At 44.1% G+C, this 16,659-nt stretch overlaps 1 protein-coding gene across 1 annotated transcript in view; it reads left to right on the top strand.

The window, feature by feature from the left end:
- The first annotated feature begins 743 nt into the window (after window positions 1-743).
- LOC8038895 (cytochrome P450 4c3) overlaps window positions 744-16,659 on the top strand; it is a 97,895-nt gene continuing 81,979 nt past the window's right edge. The window contains exon 1 of the mRNA XM_029994680.4: window positions 744-1,896. Coding sequence (XP_029850540.2) covers window positions 1,638-1,896 — 259 coding nt within the window. The 5' untranslated portion in view covers window positions 744-1,637. The remainder of the gene's footprint in view (window positions 1,897-16,659) is intronic.

Below are 16,659 nucleotides of genomic sequence, written 5' to 3'. Positions count from 1 at the left end.
GTGGCGAAAAAGAAGACCGCGAAGGACGAACGAGATGGAGCTCACGTACGCATCTTCACAACGTAAGAGTTCCTCTTTATTTTATTTTCTTTCTTTTATTTCATATCGTTGTCTCTCGTCGTCGCTTCCCTCAGTCTCGCGTGTGAAGATAAACAAACAAAAATTCTTATGGGCGTAGGTGATCTAAGCAACAGAGAGGGAGGAGGAGACTAAAGGGAGAGGGCGAGAGTTGCAGGCCCGGAAAATGTAAACCAAGTTGAAATAAAGCTTGGAGGAGGAAGCTGAAATATTCCGAACTTTGGAAGCGAGAGACCCCCTAAGCCAGGTGTAAAAAGGTATAAAAAAAAAAAAAAAAAAAGAGAACGAAAGCAACGTGTGCTACGGAGCGAAGATTGCAATAAAAAATAAATCCGAGGAGAAAGTGAGAGAAAGTGAACGAGCGGCAGGAGGGAAGGGGACGATAATCATGGTGGCCTACAGCCCGAGGAAAGAAACTCGCCGTTGCTAACTTTCTATTTTAGGCGAGTTCCCAGCGGCGAAAAAAAGAAAAAAAAACCACCAGCAACGAAAACTTTCTCCGGCTTTCTCCTTCTCGCCGCCATCTTGCATTTTCTCCTTTCTCGGTTTCGTTTCGGGCGAAACTTCTCGCTAACGGGACGCCGAGAGACGGCGGCGAGAGTCAATGAGGAAGCCGAAAGGGCCTATCGAGAGTCGTGGGGGAGGGGGTCGCCTTCGGCAGTGACGTCACGCCCTGTCGACCGTATTGGCCGTCGAGCAGTCACGTGCCACGTGTGCGTCTCGGACAGACAGTGGTGCTGCTCCCGTTTGGAGGATTACATCAATGCTTTTAGTACGGTCCACAGTGCGTTTCCTCAGGGTGGTGGCGGAGTAGCCCCGACGACTCGGCGGAACGTTGTCTCGGGGGGGGGTCGCACATCCGAGGCCACGAACATTGCGCACACCACGCAAGCTGCCAGGAACCCGGAGACTTCCTGTGCGCATGTCTCCTCCAAGCTGTCCCTTGCCCAACCGGGGTCCGCGATCGCCGGCCACTGCCTGCCGAACAAGTTGCACTGTCTGCCATTCGGTTTCCTCCAGGTGTTAGATTGGCGTTCCGGCCAACACGTGCACCCCTGACCGGATTCCGGATATCTGGATCTTCGCCGAGTTGGACTTCACCGCGCGGTGCCAGCGAACTTGCCTAGGCGGGACGCCGCCGGTTCTGGAGCTGGATCAGCAGTGAGGGTCGATGCAATGTGCCGAGGAGTTCCAGCTCTGCCTGAATGGCCACCAGCGTCCGCCGTGTCCACGGACGTGCGGCGTCGTACGCAGCTGCTGAGCGGACCCGTGGTCGTCTTCGGCCCAGTTTTCTTCTCACCGGGCACACTGCAGGAACTCGACAGTAGGACGGCGCCCATGTGACTCCCAGTCGGCTCTTCGGTCTCTAGTGTGTTTCGTCGGGTACTACCGTTGTGTGCGTCGGTCTAGCCGCAGTTACGGCCGACGATGTGTGTGCCCGTCCGGTTGGCGTTCCCGGGATAACATTGCGCGGCGCTTAGGAGGTCGCGCTCGAGTCGTCGACCACGGACAATCGGCCGACGGGCGGGGCGCCCGCCCTGACCAGACACTGCCCAGCCATGTCGGTGGGCGGCGAGGCGACTCTGTTCCCCATGACCTTGACAGGGTTCCTACCCTTCTCGTCGCACAGGGTCTTGTGGTCCCTGACCCTACTACTCTCGTGTATCGTGCCAGTGGCTGTGCACATCGCGCGGCGGCGCCGCATCGCCGAGCTCATCTCCAAGATCCCGGGGCCCACGGCGGCGCATCCTATCCTCGGCAACTTGGACGTGCTGTACGAGCTCAAAAAGTACAGGCACCTTCTGGCTCCGCACATACGTAAGTAGGCTTAGCGGCCACGGGCTGCGGGACCTTCTCGTTAGTGTTACTAACCTGTGTCTTGACTCGCGTTGTGTGTCCTGTTTGGCACGACGTCCCGTGGGTGGCATCAGAACCTTGTGTGGAAGAAAGTATGGTTCTGTGGATACCTCGTGGAATTTAGTAAGACTTGTCCCTAACCCACTTGAAATACTTCAGAGTTCTCTCCTTGAACAGAGACGTGTGCTGTGAGCAACAAGAGGGATTCATCTTCACGTTGAATTTCTTTGAGGCTTGAGCGTGCCATCTAGGTATTTTCCCAAAACCATATACTTTAAAGCTTTCAAACTATTGAATTCCAGCCTTCATCTACGACGTTTTGGTAGGGTCACGTGTTATTCGATGGAAAGTTGAACCTGCACTGACACGACAGGTCCCGCCAAACTCTAGGAACACAACCCGGTAGGGAAGTCGGCCACGACTTCCCCAAGAAGAGCCGAACGTCCGAACAGAGCTCACGCTTTCGTCGATTCCGTCAGCGGGCACGTCTCGCCAGCTACGTGCGCTCGATGGCGATCGCACAGTCAACAAAACCGAGACGACATAAAAAGGCGTCAAACCCTTTCCTTCGAGCCAAAGCTAAAAGGGCTCCAGCGCGCAGCGGCAGCAGCAGCCAAGAGCGTTTGCCGCGCTCTCCCTTCCTCGTGGATACCCGCGGTGTCCCGGTTTCGTAGGCACAGCGGCAGCCACCCAGTTGTCTTTGGGTCCTACGCATGACGGTCGGCGGCTGCTGCGAAGCGGCCAGCCGAGCAGAGGATCCGTTCGCAGCAAGAAAAAGCAGGAAGCGGCGGCTCTCCCCGCTCTCTTGCGAGTGCCTGCAGTGGCCTGATGCCGGGGAGCAAAGCTTTATCTACTGTTCCTGTACCGAGTTGCTCGGTCGGTCCACCCGTTCCTCGGGCGCTGCAGCGAAGCGCTCTGAGCGAGGCAGCCCAAAACGAGTTCCTTCTGTGCACGGCTCGAGAAGAGTGCAATGCGCTCGACTGCTTTACTGGCGCTCTGCGTGGGAAGCTCGGTGTGCGCTCATATTGGCCGTTCGACCTGGGACAAAGGTCGTGAACTGGCGCGGTAGGCCTTCGTTTTTCTTGTGGCTGTGGAGAGGTCGCTGCGCTGCAGCAGAAAGAGGCGCATAATGAGTGACAAACGAACAAATGCAAAAGAAACCGCGTTAAAATGCTTTTAATAACACAGCGACAAAGTACCTAGGTAGTAGGTATTCAGTATTTTGTAGTTACTCCTAATGGGCATTTGAACATGGTGCTCTTTGGAGGCGGCAGAAGATAACACTTGGATGTTAAAAGGGTCAATAAGTGGTTGATCGAAATGTCTTCACAAATCGGTTAAGGCAGAAAGGAACCTGCTAAGAAATCAATCATGAACTTAGCTGAAGGCAATAGTGCTTAGTTCTCAACAATTGGGGGGATACTGTCCATAAAATATTTCGAACATGGGATTGGAGGAAACGAAACAAAATTATTCTTTCGTAAGAATATATCTTTTTTTATATTCGATCACCAAGAAAGATCACTAAGATAAGAAAAAATAACATAAGTCAAAGACAACACCTATAATAACGTAAGGGAGTTATCTCATCATCCTTTTCAGTTATGTATTAGCCTTTCGCAAATATGTAATAGTTGAAGACTGCGTTGTGTTCGGCTATAAATATTCCACATAACTGTTCTTTGGCAATCTATTGTCGTGCTCTTATAGCGTTACGAAAAACCCTGGAACCGATATTAGATAAAAGTTTATTTCGCTGGTGTTTTTTTATGGATGATATAAAAGAAACATATATTCTTGAAATGTATTATTTCGTTTAATTAAAAAGTTAAAAATAAGCCACAAACTTCATGCAAGCAGATTAAGCGCCCAATATTCTTCTATTGTGCAGTCTCACGAAGTTTCATTTTGACATGTCTGGTAAAAGTGGTATGCGTTAACGTGCATTTCTTTAGGATTGTGCACTCATCCGAGTATACAGTCATACGATGTACAAAAATGTACACCATATTGCGTATACTTTGATTATAGACTATTTCTAGTTCATTGGTGAAAGTACACTTGAACATTAAACCTTTGTTTCCTTGGAAAAGATGTAAAATGTTTTCCATTGTACTAATTTTGAAAGACAAGTAGAGGATTTAACAAGAAACTAATATGTACACACAGCTCATTTATGTTTTGGCAGGCACAAAAACGACACTTTTGCGACATTCATTGACTTTTGAGAAACTGAGTTTAAAAAGTTTATTAAGTCTGCAAAAATGAATGATATGTTCAATTGTGACTGCTTTTTATTCATATTTCTTATATTTAAACTATCGAACTTTGTGTACAACAGCACGCAAGGTGGCGTATGTAAGTCCTAAAGAAATAAATTTGTATCTTAATTTTTTTTTTCTTGTATCATAACAACCAAAACAACTGTAGTCACACTGGTCGGGCTAATTTCCTGCCTTCGGGGCTACGTGCTATTTCCCCAAAAGCGCGTACCTTTGATTTCATCCATCGTCTTGGCCATTCGAAATACGCCCTAATATTTTAAGCATACAGAACATAACAGCGGTGCCTTTCTACAACAGGTTTACATAAAACTACATTGACTCGTAAAAGAAAGGTCACATAAGTACATAAAATGATCTGAATTGATAACCTTCTTGGTTGGGGTGTCTTGTTGTTTAAGAGAGCTAAGAATACCACTTCCAGGGTCAACGGAAGGAACTCTTAACCGACTTGGTGCTCAAAAGCTGATATTATAGCATCGGTGTTGGCAAAAGCTTGCATCTCATTTAATTATTACTAGTTTAGCAACAGTGAAATATATTATCAGGCACAAACGTATCCCTGATAATGCTTTATATTATTCGAGCGTTTGCAAAGATGATAACCTATATACGTATATTAGAGATCCTGCACGAAGCATAATGCTGTAGCGTGAAAAGATCGTGACAATGCAGCAGGAAACTACCTTGACTGCTGTCATTAACCGTTCAAGTTGAGCAGGCCAAATAAGTCGGGGATGACGCAAATGGTTGTTGAGAACGCTGCCTCTATTCCTAGGAAGCCCCAGTACCTATCAGTGATAAAAAGTTATCACTCAAGGCGTTTGTCCTCCACATAAGTTATTTAATGTTATTTGTTCCCTTAGATAACCCAGCAACTTGTGAAAGGGCTAGCCGCTTTTGCAGTTGTAGATTACAGGTGAAACTGTTACTGATCAATGTGCCAAACAATAGGGCGAAAAAGAGAACAGTACTTTTCGGAAACACCACCGCGCGGTAAGCATAAGTACAAATCAACACACCTGTAGCCGCGACTAATGTAATTTACTTAAACAAATTCCTAATGTCTTCACCTTTTTTTTTTTTGCTTTGTCATCAAAGATTTTTTGCATATAGCTTACTGCATGAAAACGTTTATACGTTGACGCTTTCAGAAATCTTGAGATTCTAAACGCCAAGACTGTCGTTACTGTGATGAACCAGTATACTGGCGATCATTAACTCACAAAATATGCGTTGATAGGAATGACATCCTGATGTCCATAAGAAAATCACCTCCAATATGTTCATATTGATATGGTAAATATCTTCACGCAGTCATACCTCAAGGTGTGGGAGCGCCTGCGCGCTTCCGCAGCTTGAGTGTTGACCAGGAGGTATTTGCGTCCGCGTCCTTCTCTTTTCAAAATGCCACAAGAAAAACGTGAATCGCATGTTAGATGTTTTGATTTAGTGACCTTGATCTGCCAGATAATGAAGAGACTGTTGCACGTGATCGATAAAACTTTTACCTGTACGGTACTAATGTTAGTCTTAGCGTTACCAGGAAAAGTAAACAGCTGGTGAATTTGGCTCATTTCTTAATATGACTGAGAGCGGGGAGTAGAACCTTGGCCTCCAACGAAAACTTTCTAGATTTGATAACGCTTCGGCGTCTTCTGAGCATGCGCGGCTAAAGCACGATGGTAGGCAACGAACGCGGACTGGAGGCGGAGCGCTAGGTACACAAACCATTGGCGACGTGCTCTACCAAAAGCGTCGCAATGGTCGACTTCCTAAGATTTTCGAAAAACTCGCTGCGATTTCTTAAAATAAGACTGCCGCAATTGGCGGCATTGGTTTAAGAAGGCGATGATTCCAAGAATCCATCTTGCTTTCTAGGCACACCATCGAACTTTACATTCGCCCCTGAAGCCAAATAGTCATTGTCACAACTCGTGATGACACGGCGAGGCAAATTCTGGTAGTGACGTCACAGATGGGAACCGTAAAAAAGCCGCACCGAAACATCTCAACGTTAATACGTAATTGCTTCTAGGTTATTCCTTTTCAGTGTTACATTACGGGGTGGCACGTGTCCGTTTTAAGGATCCAGGATTAAAAATAAGATCTAGAGCTGCACAGTTTCTTTTTTTTCCGCGCAGCTCATTTTTCACTTGAGTCAATAGCTGTAACGACAGAAGCCGAGCGAAGGAACTGCGTGCGGCTGTCTTCCTGCATCCGCAAGCTGGCGGCTAGGCGAGAGCAAGAGCGAGATTGCCGACAGCAGTGGTTCGTGAGTTGTGTGTCAGAAACGGTTGTTTGCTCCCACTGGCCTACTTGGGCCCGCGGAGCACTGCTGCCCGAACTGTGTGCATCCGGGTGCACGGTGATGCAGAAAGACCGGCCAAGGCAAGCGGAGCTGTTTGGTTTCGCTTAAAGATACCCTTGCGTTGATGGGAACATTAAATATTATGAGGCTCGTTACGCCCAAAAGGAATTTGGACGAGATTCTGATTTCCTTATCTCAATCCTCTCAATGACCGCGACTATACTCTCTTTTATTTTGCGATGTACCACGACGGACTGTACGAGATATCGGAGCAAATCCACAGCACGGAACGTGTCACGTGACTTAGCGCTCCCTGTATCGCTCCGCCCAACCAGAAGGCCACGTAACACCCTTCGAGCTGTGGATTGGTTCCGATGGATCGTGGAGTCCGCTGCAGTCCATCCCAAGGTGAACCGGACTATAGATATACTGATACTCCGTTATCTACATCGCCTTGGAAAGGATTCGGCGCAACATTGATACTGCAGATTTTGATATCCTAGTTTAAAGCTCGAGAGATTATGCAACCTTCCAAGCTACGCAACCGTGTGAACGAAACGCGAGAAATCGTTGCTCAGGATATCTCTGTCTCTTCACTTGCTTACTTTTAAAAGGAGCCTTATATTGAGTTTTTATATTGCAATTTTTTTTTCGTTGTTGTTGTAGTATAGTTCTGCTCTCGTCCCGAAGTGTCTTTCGAGACTTCTGTGACACTTCAGACATTTTGAATAAACTTTTATGCTGCGGTTGAATATTCTGCAGTTATATATATATAACTTGATCTTTTCAATGCAAGGACCTTCTAAGGGGCTTGTTAAGAACCAAACCCTGATTTCAAATTATCTAAAGCTAGAATACTATAAGCGACTTGTCAGTGGTGACTAAAGCGTGCCATAATGATTAAGGCTACTTTGCGTTAAGGTTTGCTAAAAGGTTGCAGGGTGGTGTCAATTCAGAAGAGGTGACATGGCTGAACTGAAGTTTTGTTTTCGTTTATTTATCTACGCGCACACCCATACTTCATATGTTGTTCAACACACTCACGTGGAAAGTTTACAATATGATCGTGTACACCCTCCCATGAGGTCAGGTGGAACGTCATGGTGTGTAGTGGTTTTTCTTAAACGTTGGTAGTGATATACTTTAATAATCATCTGAGATAAAGAAGGGTGTAAATCAATTATTTTGCATCCTTCTTTATCATATTCACTAACGCGTCATTTCTTATTTATGTTTGTTATGTTGTGTTCTTAATCGTTACTTTTCAATACTTTCCATGTAGACCTACAATTATTAGGAAGTTGAACAATTTACACCTAGCTAGTTACTTTCGGTCCTTGACATTCTAACCCGAAATCCGAGAACAATTTTGCTGACGTGTGAGTGACTGTCGTTGTCAATGTGATGTGGGATTTTCGACGTCAGCGGAACGACACTCAAAATTGTAACCATAACCAGGTTACTGTTGCATGGGCTACCGATTTCCACATGGTGACGGAAGAGTTGATCATCAACCTTATGTTGAAATGCATGTCAAAGGCTTGTTGTTGATTGGGATATCTGCAACTTTTCTCAAATGCCGAAGTCAAAATTACGTCCGCCAGATGCTGGCTGTTATACGTTTGTCATGCAGCAAAGGGAAAATAATATGACGAGGGCCTTCAGACCTTCTTCCGTTGACTGGGTATCAGCATGCCAGGTCATTCTTCCAAATCGTTTATTGTTAATCAAGTCAATTGACAACTTCATTGTAAATTGATACAAATGCGTGATCAATAAAGAAAACAAGTTTAAAGGTGATCGCTCATAATACAGCCGGTTAAACATATCCTGTGGGAGTGCTGCCTCCGATCGAGTTCCTACGTGATGTTTATCTTACAGAACTTAGTCGCTTTTCACATCAGTTTATGGTGCAAACATTAGTGATCCTTCGCAGAAAAAAATGGACTATTTTTCTCGTAGAAGCAAGACAATTAATGTCTAAAAACCAATGTAAGAAAAGGCCTAAGCCTTACAGAGTTGCGGGATGCAATTGATACATCCTAAACATATTTCGCCACTGAAATACAACTACTTTTTTTCAAATTTAGTACCTAGATTCAGAAATACAGCTTACCGAATGTTTATCTATGACGTGAGGCGCTTTACCAGCAGTGTATGTAAACGGGCGTCGCCATTTTTGTGAAAGAAGTAGATCGAGAAATGCGTCACATCCTTGAAAGAAGAAGACCAAAAAAAAAAGCCGCTCCTCAACGGCCAGAGTCGCCTCTGACGAAGAACCAAGTAGGTTCGAAACGTGTAGGGCTCCGACTGATTTAGGACTTGGTTAGTTGCCGTACTTTAATTATATCCATGACGCTATTGCTAAACATTCGTGATGCATCTGTATGGCGACAGTTTCGAAATAGTGTTGTAGAGGTACCTTTGAGTACGTGTATTGCAAAATATAGTTCCATTTCAAAAACAGTACATATATGTAAGTGTTTGAATTGCTTCTATTGCATTCTGTACAGTTTTTTGTTTTTCGTTCCATCCAGCTTTGTATCAGAGCACTGGTCAGACACGGAATGTTACTTTAGGTTGAAGATTGCTAGAACGACACAGAACACAAAGTATCCCTTTCACTGGTTGTTTTAAACACTCAGTGTTTTGTGAAAAGATTCAGATAAAAAATACTCTTCATCTAAACGAACTCTCTAAATAACAGTCCAGATTCCTACACCGGCGGCAATGCACTCTTTAAAAAAAACAAAAAACGACGCCCTTAAGTAAAGCGAATTGGAACAATGTCCGGTCACTGCAACGACGGAACTCTCCGTCCGCAACGATTCCTGCATCTGAAACAGCGAAGGCCTTCCACTTCATTCTTTGCAAGGACGAAGCTGGAGACGAGAAACCGGTCGCCATTATTGAGAACGAGTGTTTTTCTTTGTTTTGTACGTCCAATCCGGTTGGTTCTTTTTTCTTTCTTTTGTTTTTGCTTTCACCTTTTCCTAGCATCTGTCTTGGGAAAGGGAAGCGGCATCAGCAATTCTCGGTCGCTGCCGTGGTTTCCCCTGCCTATTGTCCTAGGTCGGGAAGTGAGTGGTGTCTGTCGAGCTTCCGTGGGAGTACTTCTTTCCGAGACCCGTGTTTTTTCTTTCTTTTGTTTTTTTATGTTTTGTTTCGCGAGAACTGCCAAACCAAGAAACACGCAGATGGGTACAGCACAAACAATGGCAAACTTTCAAGGGTTGCATTTGCTCGTTCTTAAAATAAACAATTACCCACAAGCCGGAGGACACTTCATTCTCCCTGGACTGTGTTTGTCTTACACGGATATACCAAACAAATACATTTCGTCGGCATCTCACATGTTAAGTTCTCGTTTTATACACCCCGCTAGCTGGCACGGAATTGGTCTGATTGTAACGGCAATTTTAAATGAACGGCGTGTTTACTAATCTGGGGTTTAAAGTGCCCGAAGCCTTCTTCAAAAGGAGGGAGTGCGACATTGTTGACTGAGAGAATGCATAGCTCGATCCCAATCGCGGTTCATATGAAGGTGCATACGCAATTCTCGACCACTCTGCACCGGCAGGTTTATGAAGCTGAGGCCATGGCGGCGAGTGCGGTTTGTGATTCAAGTATTGCAAGGTGCCAGAGAATGCGCGAAAGCCGCCACACTCGCTGCTTCATGCTGTTGCCAGTACTGTGCGGTCGACGATCGCCTTTTTGCCTTCCGATGGGTGGCTGCTCTAACTGGACAGAAGACACGTCTTTTGGTATGACGCGTGCACAATACCGGCCCCTCACAACTTCTTGACCTAATTTGATTTCGATATTCTTCCAAGGATAATGTGTAAGAAGAAGCTGCTATAGAGAGGGCAGCAAGCGAAATAAATGAGTGTGATTTATCAGCCTTCAACTATATTGGAAGAGAAGCACTTTAAAACATATAATAAGAAACAAAAATGTTTGGCATGTTTTAGACAGAGGTAAAAATTCTTGCTGCTTACACAGCTTTTGGAGTGACCCAATCAACCAGTCTTCGCTGAAAGCAAAAAAAAAAAAAAATAATAATAATAAAAAAAAAGAAGTTTGCAGTCGTATGCTTGATCGTTAATCAAATATACGGATTACCTACAAGTTATCGCTAAGAGCTGGACTGGACAAAACGAGTTAAATCCTTGAGGAGTTTTCCAAACGAAAAAAATCAAACATAATCAACTCTCAGAGGCATGATGAGAAATACGCCTCCTCCTCCAAAAAAAAAAAGAAAGAACGAGGATAGAGGAGAGAGGCACACAGGACCGGGCGTAACTTGCAACTGAATTTTAATAAAACGCACACATAAAAAAATTAAAACCGCACATGCGAACAAAGGATCCATTTAGATTTTAAAAAGCCAGAAGCCAGACGTCACTGGTGGCAGTCTGAAGCTTGACTGATAAAGGCCTGCTCCTTATCAGAGAAGGCGATAGAGGGAGTGCAGACACAAAGATTCGAACCATGGGCCCTTATCATGAAGGCCTTGTGTATTTCACGCTCCCCAGCTGCGTCTTGAATCTTCCCGCAAACTTATTTCTATGGAACTCCGGCTGGCATTCACAACTTTCGCCGTGCATAGCCAAATGTCTCGAAGCCTTGTCTCTTTAGCTCCATGGCTGTGTGCACGAAGTAGAATAGAATAGTCAAGCGATTTCGCGACGACTATCGACAATTTGTTTGACCGTATACTAAGGTTAAGGGACTGAGACCCTTAACCTTAACCCTAAGCACTTTAGCTCGAAAGATACTTCTATTCTTTTTTTTAATGAATGGGGGAGGGATTTACGAATCTTTTCAGTATTATAATTAGGGAATATCGGTAAATTCCGAAAATTAACCCCCGATTTTGTTTTATCAAAATCGGGCAAAACCGAAAAAATCTGCCCCCATAAAGAGAAATCCAAGCTTCACGGAAAGGAAGCCTTTATTTAAAGCTTTATGTTGTTTTGAGCGAAAACACAGCCTACACTAAACTGCACGGGGGCTGCTTTTTCCTTTGGAACCACACCCCTCATCTCGTTTCCGTCTTTTCTTGGTACCGGGAGGTTTTCAAAGTATTCAGGTCATGCGAATGTTCCCTGAAGGTTTGGTAATCGCATGCCCGTGTCCTATTCTCTTCCTTATAAGCCCCGATAAATATTGATTTGTTATTGCCCAACACCGAATATTGACACCGAAAAACACAGAATCTATAGAAGAAAACAGAACCCGAAAAAACACCCTCGAATTAACAAAAAAAGAAGGAAAACGCGGTACACGTGTTTTCGGGGTTTATTACGACATCAAAACATAAAAGTTCCGTCATCTACTGTAACCTACAAACGAAAAATTGCGCATTGTTGCATTTCTCCCATACAACATCGTGAGAGGGACAGGACACAGACTCTGCTCTTTACACACACTTTGTTCTTTGAGTTTGACCAAATGTCAAAGGTGAAGGAAGCGATGGCTTTTAATAGTGAAAATCGGTAGCCAGGCAGCACCATATTTGACAAAAAGCCGCAAAACTGGATTCTTCATGATTGTACTTAAGGAAGGAAAGCAACAAATTTAATAATTGCATCATAAAATGTTCAGTGCATAAAATATTCAACGGCACTAACTGGAGACACCTGGTGTGTGCGTCGGGTTTCAGTCGGCTGTTTGGGTGAACTTGGATATAATCAACGCTTTGTAATGTCATATTTGATTTGCATATCACCTAAATTACTGCCGCGCTATTGTACTGTGCAAAATGGCATCGATTTAGCTATTAAAAGTTAGCATGCCATTAAACGCAGTTCGCGGGGATGTGTGTTGTCATTTACATAGATGATAGTACTATTGGCAGGTCGGTGCATCTTTTCAAGCGTTAATAGGGACAAAGGTAATTGAGTCAACAAAAAATAAAATAAGTTTACATGTATTCTTTATAATAGAATAACTTGCTTCTCTTACCACTTTATTGGCGTCAGTCACACGATCAGTTCAATGAACCCAATATAAACAGAGTTAGTTAAAAAAAATGTGATCACGCAGGCGCCACCATCATGTGATTCCAACTTTCAGATTTACAGCCGAAATGTTTCTGTGACGTAAATGTTCTACGTTTAAGTTTCCTTTTCACACTACAGTCTAGGGTTAAGTTGCAGCATGGTAAAAACGTAGTTTTCTTGATAAATGAACATGGCAATGACCGCACTAAAACCGGCTTCAACTATAGATGGTAGATTGCTTGACTTGTCGCAACACTCAAGTATCTCTAGAGGGTTAAGTGTTACTTTACCTCGATGAAAAAATTACAGGAAGATCCACTGGTGGAATCTTAGAGAATGTGTTAGTTCAACCCTTGGAAAGGCCAAGCACGTCCCCCTTTGGGAAACGCTAACATTGACTTCTTCACCTTTCTCTTTTGGCTTTCTCTTTTGCTTCTTCTATTTTTTGCTGCCTCTTTCTGGCCTCGTTACGGGGTCATTGTTAGCGCTGTTCAAAGAGGGACGTGTGTGGCGTTTCTCAAGGGTCATGCTAACGTATCCCCTTAGAGTCCACCAATAGATCTTGCTGTAATTTTGTTCACCCCTCTTCTGTACTTTGTCTGTCAGAGTACATCGGCGCCCTTGGATACGGTCATCCATGTCACTGTTGGAAAGAACCAAATACATACTACTCGTGGAAGGGACCAATTCTATATCACTCCTGGAGGTAACCGCATCCATTGTTTTAACTACACACACAGATCACAGCCTACCCACCGCTTCTGCGGAAACCCAGAGCGAAGAACAACCGGTTACGGCAGAGCGTCAACTGAGCACGCACGCCTGCATTCCACTGCACCGCGGAGCAACACCTCCTAGATAACAAAGCCGTAGTGCTGTATGAGATGGCATCATCAGAGAAGGCCAGCGCTGGGCACACATTGGACACGACGATTGCGGCAACGTTGGGCTCAAACTAGACTCAAAGCCGAGCGCTGACCCAGCACTCGTTTCCAATCTCTGCCCAGAGGTGGCCATCTCTGATGACGCCATATCATTCAGCACTACGGCTTTGTTATCTAAGAGGTGTTGCGAGACGCCTCCTCCTCTCTGGCAATTTGCCAGCTGTGCGCGTGACTTTGACGAAAACGAAAGTTCTCGTTTTGACGAAAGCCCGGCGCTGTCCGTCAATTTTTCAGCGCCGGGGAGAGAGGGAGAGAGTGACGCGTGCTGACGTCAGCGCTTCGGACCGATGGGAGCGTCACAGGCATCACCCTTTTTCCCTCCTCTTCCCTTTGTCATGGTGTCTAGCAACCGGGAAAACCGGGAAAACCCGGAATTGTCAGGGGAATTTTAATTACTGGGAAAAATCAGCGAATAGTCAGGCATATTGTCAAAAAACGAACGCAATCAGGGAAACTGAGCCGGAAACGCCATCGATTGCCCTCAGCAAAGACTTGAAGACTTGGAGGCAGAAAAATATGCAATGAATTCTGCTTAGAGCGGAGCGCGAGCTCTGCTCACCCGATGTAGAATGTGCTACTTGATGCAAAGGGAAGAGCCGACAAATTCAGCCCAAGCCTTGGATTGGGTCGGATTGGATTGAGGGCACGACACTAGGCTTGATCGAGTTAGAGCTAAGATTTAGCAAGAAATGGGAAAGCCGCAGACTCCAATCCAATCCAATCATTGAGCCGAAAGTATCCGAAAGTGTGCATCTGGCGGCCATGCGCCATGCTGCCATTCGGTTACTGATGCGTGTGGTTGAGCGTCGTGTTTTCATTGTGTTTCCGGAAGTGGCCTCTTCACTGACGTTGTCGGCGGCAAGAAAGTGTTCGTTTAATCCGGACTGGACGAACACGAATATTTCGGAATATGCAAGTTGGATTAAGGAGGGAGGCTGGTCTTAAACTTTTTTGTTTTTTTATTGTTCATTTATCGTGCTGAAATTTAGTATACTGATTTATTTCTTAGCGGTGATTTCAAATGCGCAATTAGTTTTCGAATAGCTTTACTAGATCCTGAGTTATCAATAAATTTGTCATTTTAATGAGGTCCTCTTTACGGGTCGTTAGCGTAAGAGTTTTCAGAATATATCAGGAATTTTTATAGAATTGCATTCACCAAGACATGTTTTGTGCGATGATGCTATTTTTGTTGCTTTATATATCATACAATAATTTTAATTAATTAGTCTCAAAGAGAGATAGCCTCCCGTTTTATGCAACTTGATTGCAAATGTTTTTTTACGAATGTAATATCATTAAATCAGTCTTAAAATAGCATCACCGCAGAAAACATGTCTTGGTGAATGCAATTCTGTAAACATTTCCAATATATTTTGAACAATTTTATGGTAACGGCCCGTAAGGAGGACCTAATTAAAATTACAAATGTATTAATACCTCAACATCTAGTGGAGCTATCTGAAAACAAATTGCGTATTTGAAATCACCACAGAGAAGTACATCAGTATACTAAATTTCAGCACGATAAATGGAAAATAAAAAAACAAAAGTTAAAGACCAGCCTCCCCCTAAGCCCGTGCTCAATGATGCTCAGAGTGCTCAATGCTCATGCCTTGTGTTGTAATGGTCTTATATGTTTAACCGCCTCCAAAGTGGTCAGGGAATGTAATCTGAAATTGTCAGAAAAAACTGGAAAAATCAGGGAATGTCAAAATAATAATTTGCTAGACACCCTGCTTTTTCCCTGGCGCTGACAAACGAAAGACACCGCAGGGGTTTCGTCAAAACGAGCGTACCAATGCTGACGCATTAAAATCTCCCCCGAAGCGAGCATAACGACGGCTCAAATCTGTTAAAGCCATCGGGCATAGATGGATATTTGAAGCTGTAGATATATATGTGCACCTTATCAAGTCAACATATAGGGTCGATGCTATTCGTTGGATCTCGGAAGAATATTCGTACTCGAAGAAGAGTAACGGCAGACACACTAATGCTAGCACTAAAGGGACACCAGACACTATCGCTCACGCTTTGCCTTCTTTGCTTAGGAAGCAAAACCTGGAAGGAAACCACATTTTGAGGGAAGCTTTCTTTCTTCAACTCTTAAGATCAGGAGTACAGAAAAAAGTGCCTTATTTTTGTTCTTATTGAAGGTCATAATTTAGACAGTAGAGTAGCCGTGAAGAAAATTGTAGGTCATAATTTAGACAGTAGAGTAGCCGCAGGAAACCCCCCCCCCCCCCCGGCGGAACTCAGCCTGCCCCCCCCCCCCCCCCGGGGAAAATGGAAAGTCTACCTCGCTGGTTTCCTTCATGAACTTGATGTGCATGCACTTCTTAACATTTGCATTCTTCTTCCAGGTATCACACCATAGAGACATTTTGTCTAGGTCACTTCGTAAATTTATAACATCGCTCAAATTGGTAGTTAAACTATAAAAGAATGCAATCCTCTGTAAATAACATTATATTTGATTGTATGTCAATAATGATGTCGTTCACAGTATAGATTAGGACTGCAGAGAACCTAGCACAGAGCCCTGGGGGACACCAGACTCAATTTCCACGTTTTCAAATTTTTTACCACCAAGTGCGACACACTACTTTCGTTCACTTAAGTAGTCCTTATTCTAAGCCAAAGCGTCGTTACATATTAAGAATAAGCTAGGTTTATAAAATAACAAGTCATAATCTACCAGGTCAAACCCTTTCCTAAAATCTAGAAAAAAAAATAAAACAGTCCACTTCGTCTCCAGCAAGAAAATATAAAACGCCAACCAGTACGGTGCTACAGAATACTCGAGTCCGAAATACATGTTGATCCCGAATGAGAAATGTATCAATGCTCAAATGAGCAATGAGGTTATTATAAATAATATGTTCTATAATTTTTCAGTATAGGAATGATAAAGAAATGTCTATATTTTTCTACGGAGTTTTTAGCACCAGACTTGTGTATGGGCACACCTTTTGTCATTTTACGATCCACCGGAAGTTTTGATCTATTAGTGACTTATTAAAAATAACACATAAGTAATTCGCCTACTCTTGAAATTAGTTTTTCAATATTACCGGGGATATGTTGCCTGGCTCTATTGTTTTCTGCAAATCAAGTTTTCGCAACAGCAGGGCTATTCTATTGTACGTTATATCAATGGGTGACATATCATGCCTCAT

Source organism: Ixodes scapularis, unplaced genomic scaffold (assembly GCF_016920785.2).
Source record: "Ixodes scapularis isolate PalLabHiFi unplaced genomic scaffold, ASM1692078v2 PGA_scaffold3__209_contigs__length_174095766, whole genome shotgun sequence".
Lineage (NCBI taxonomy): Eukaryota > Metazoa > Arthropoda > Arachnida > Ixodida > Ixodidae > Ixodes > Ixodes scapularis.
The sequence above is the reverse complement of the archived record's forward strand: the minus strand, read 5'-3'. Positions and strand labels throughout refer to the sequence as shown.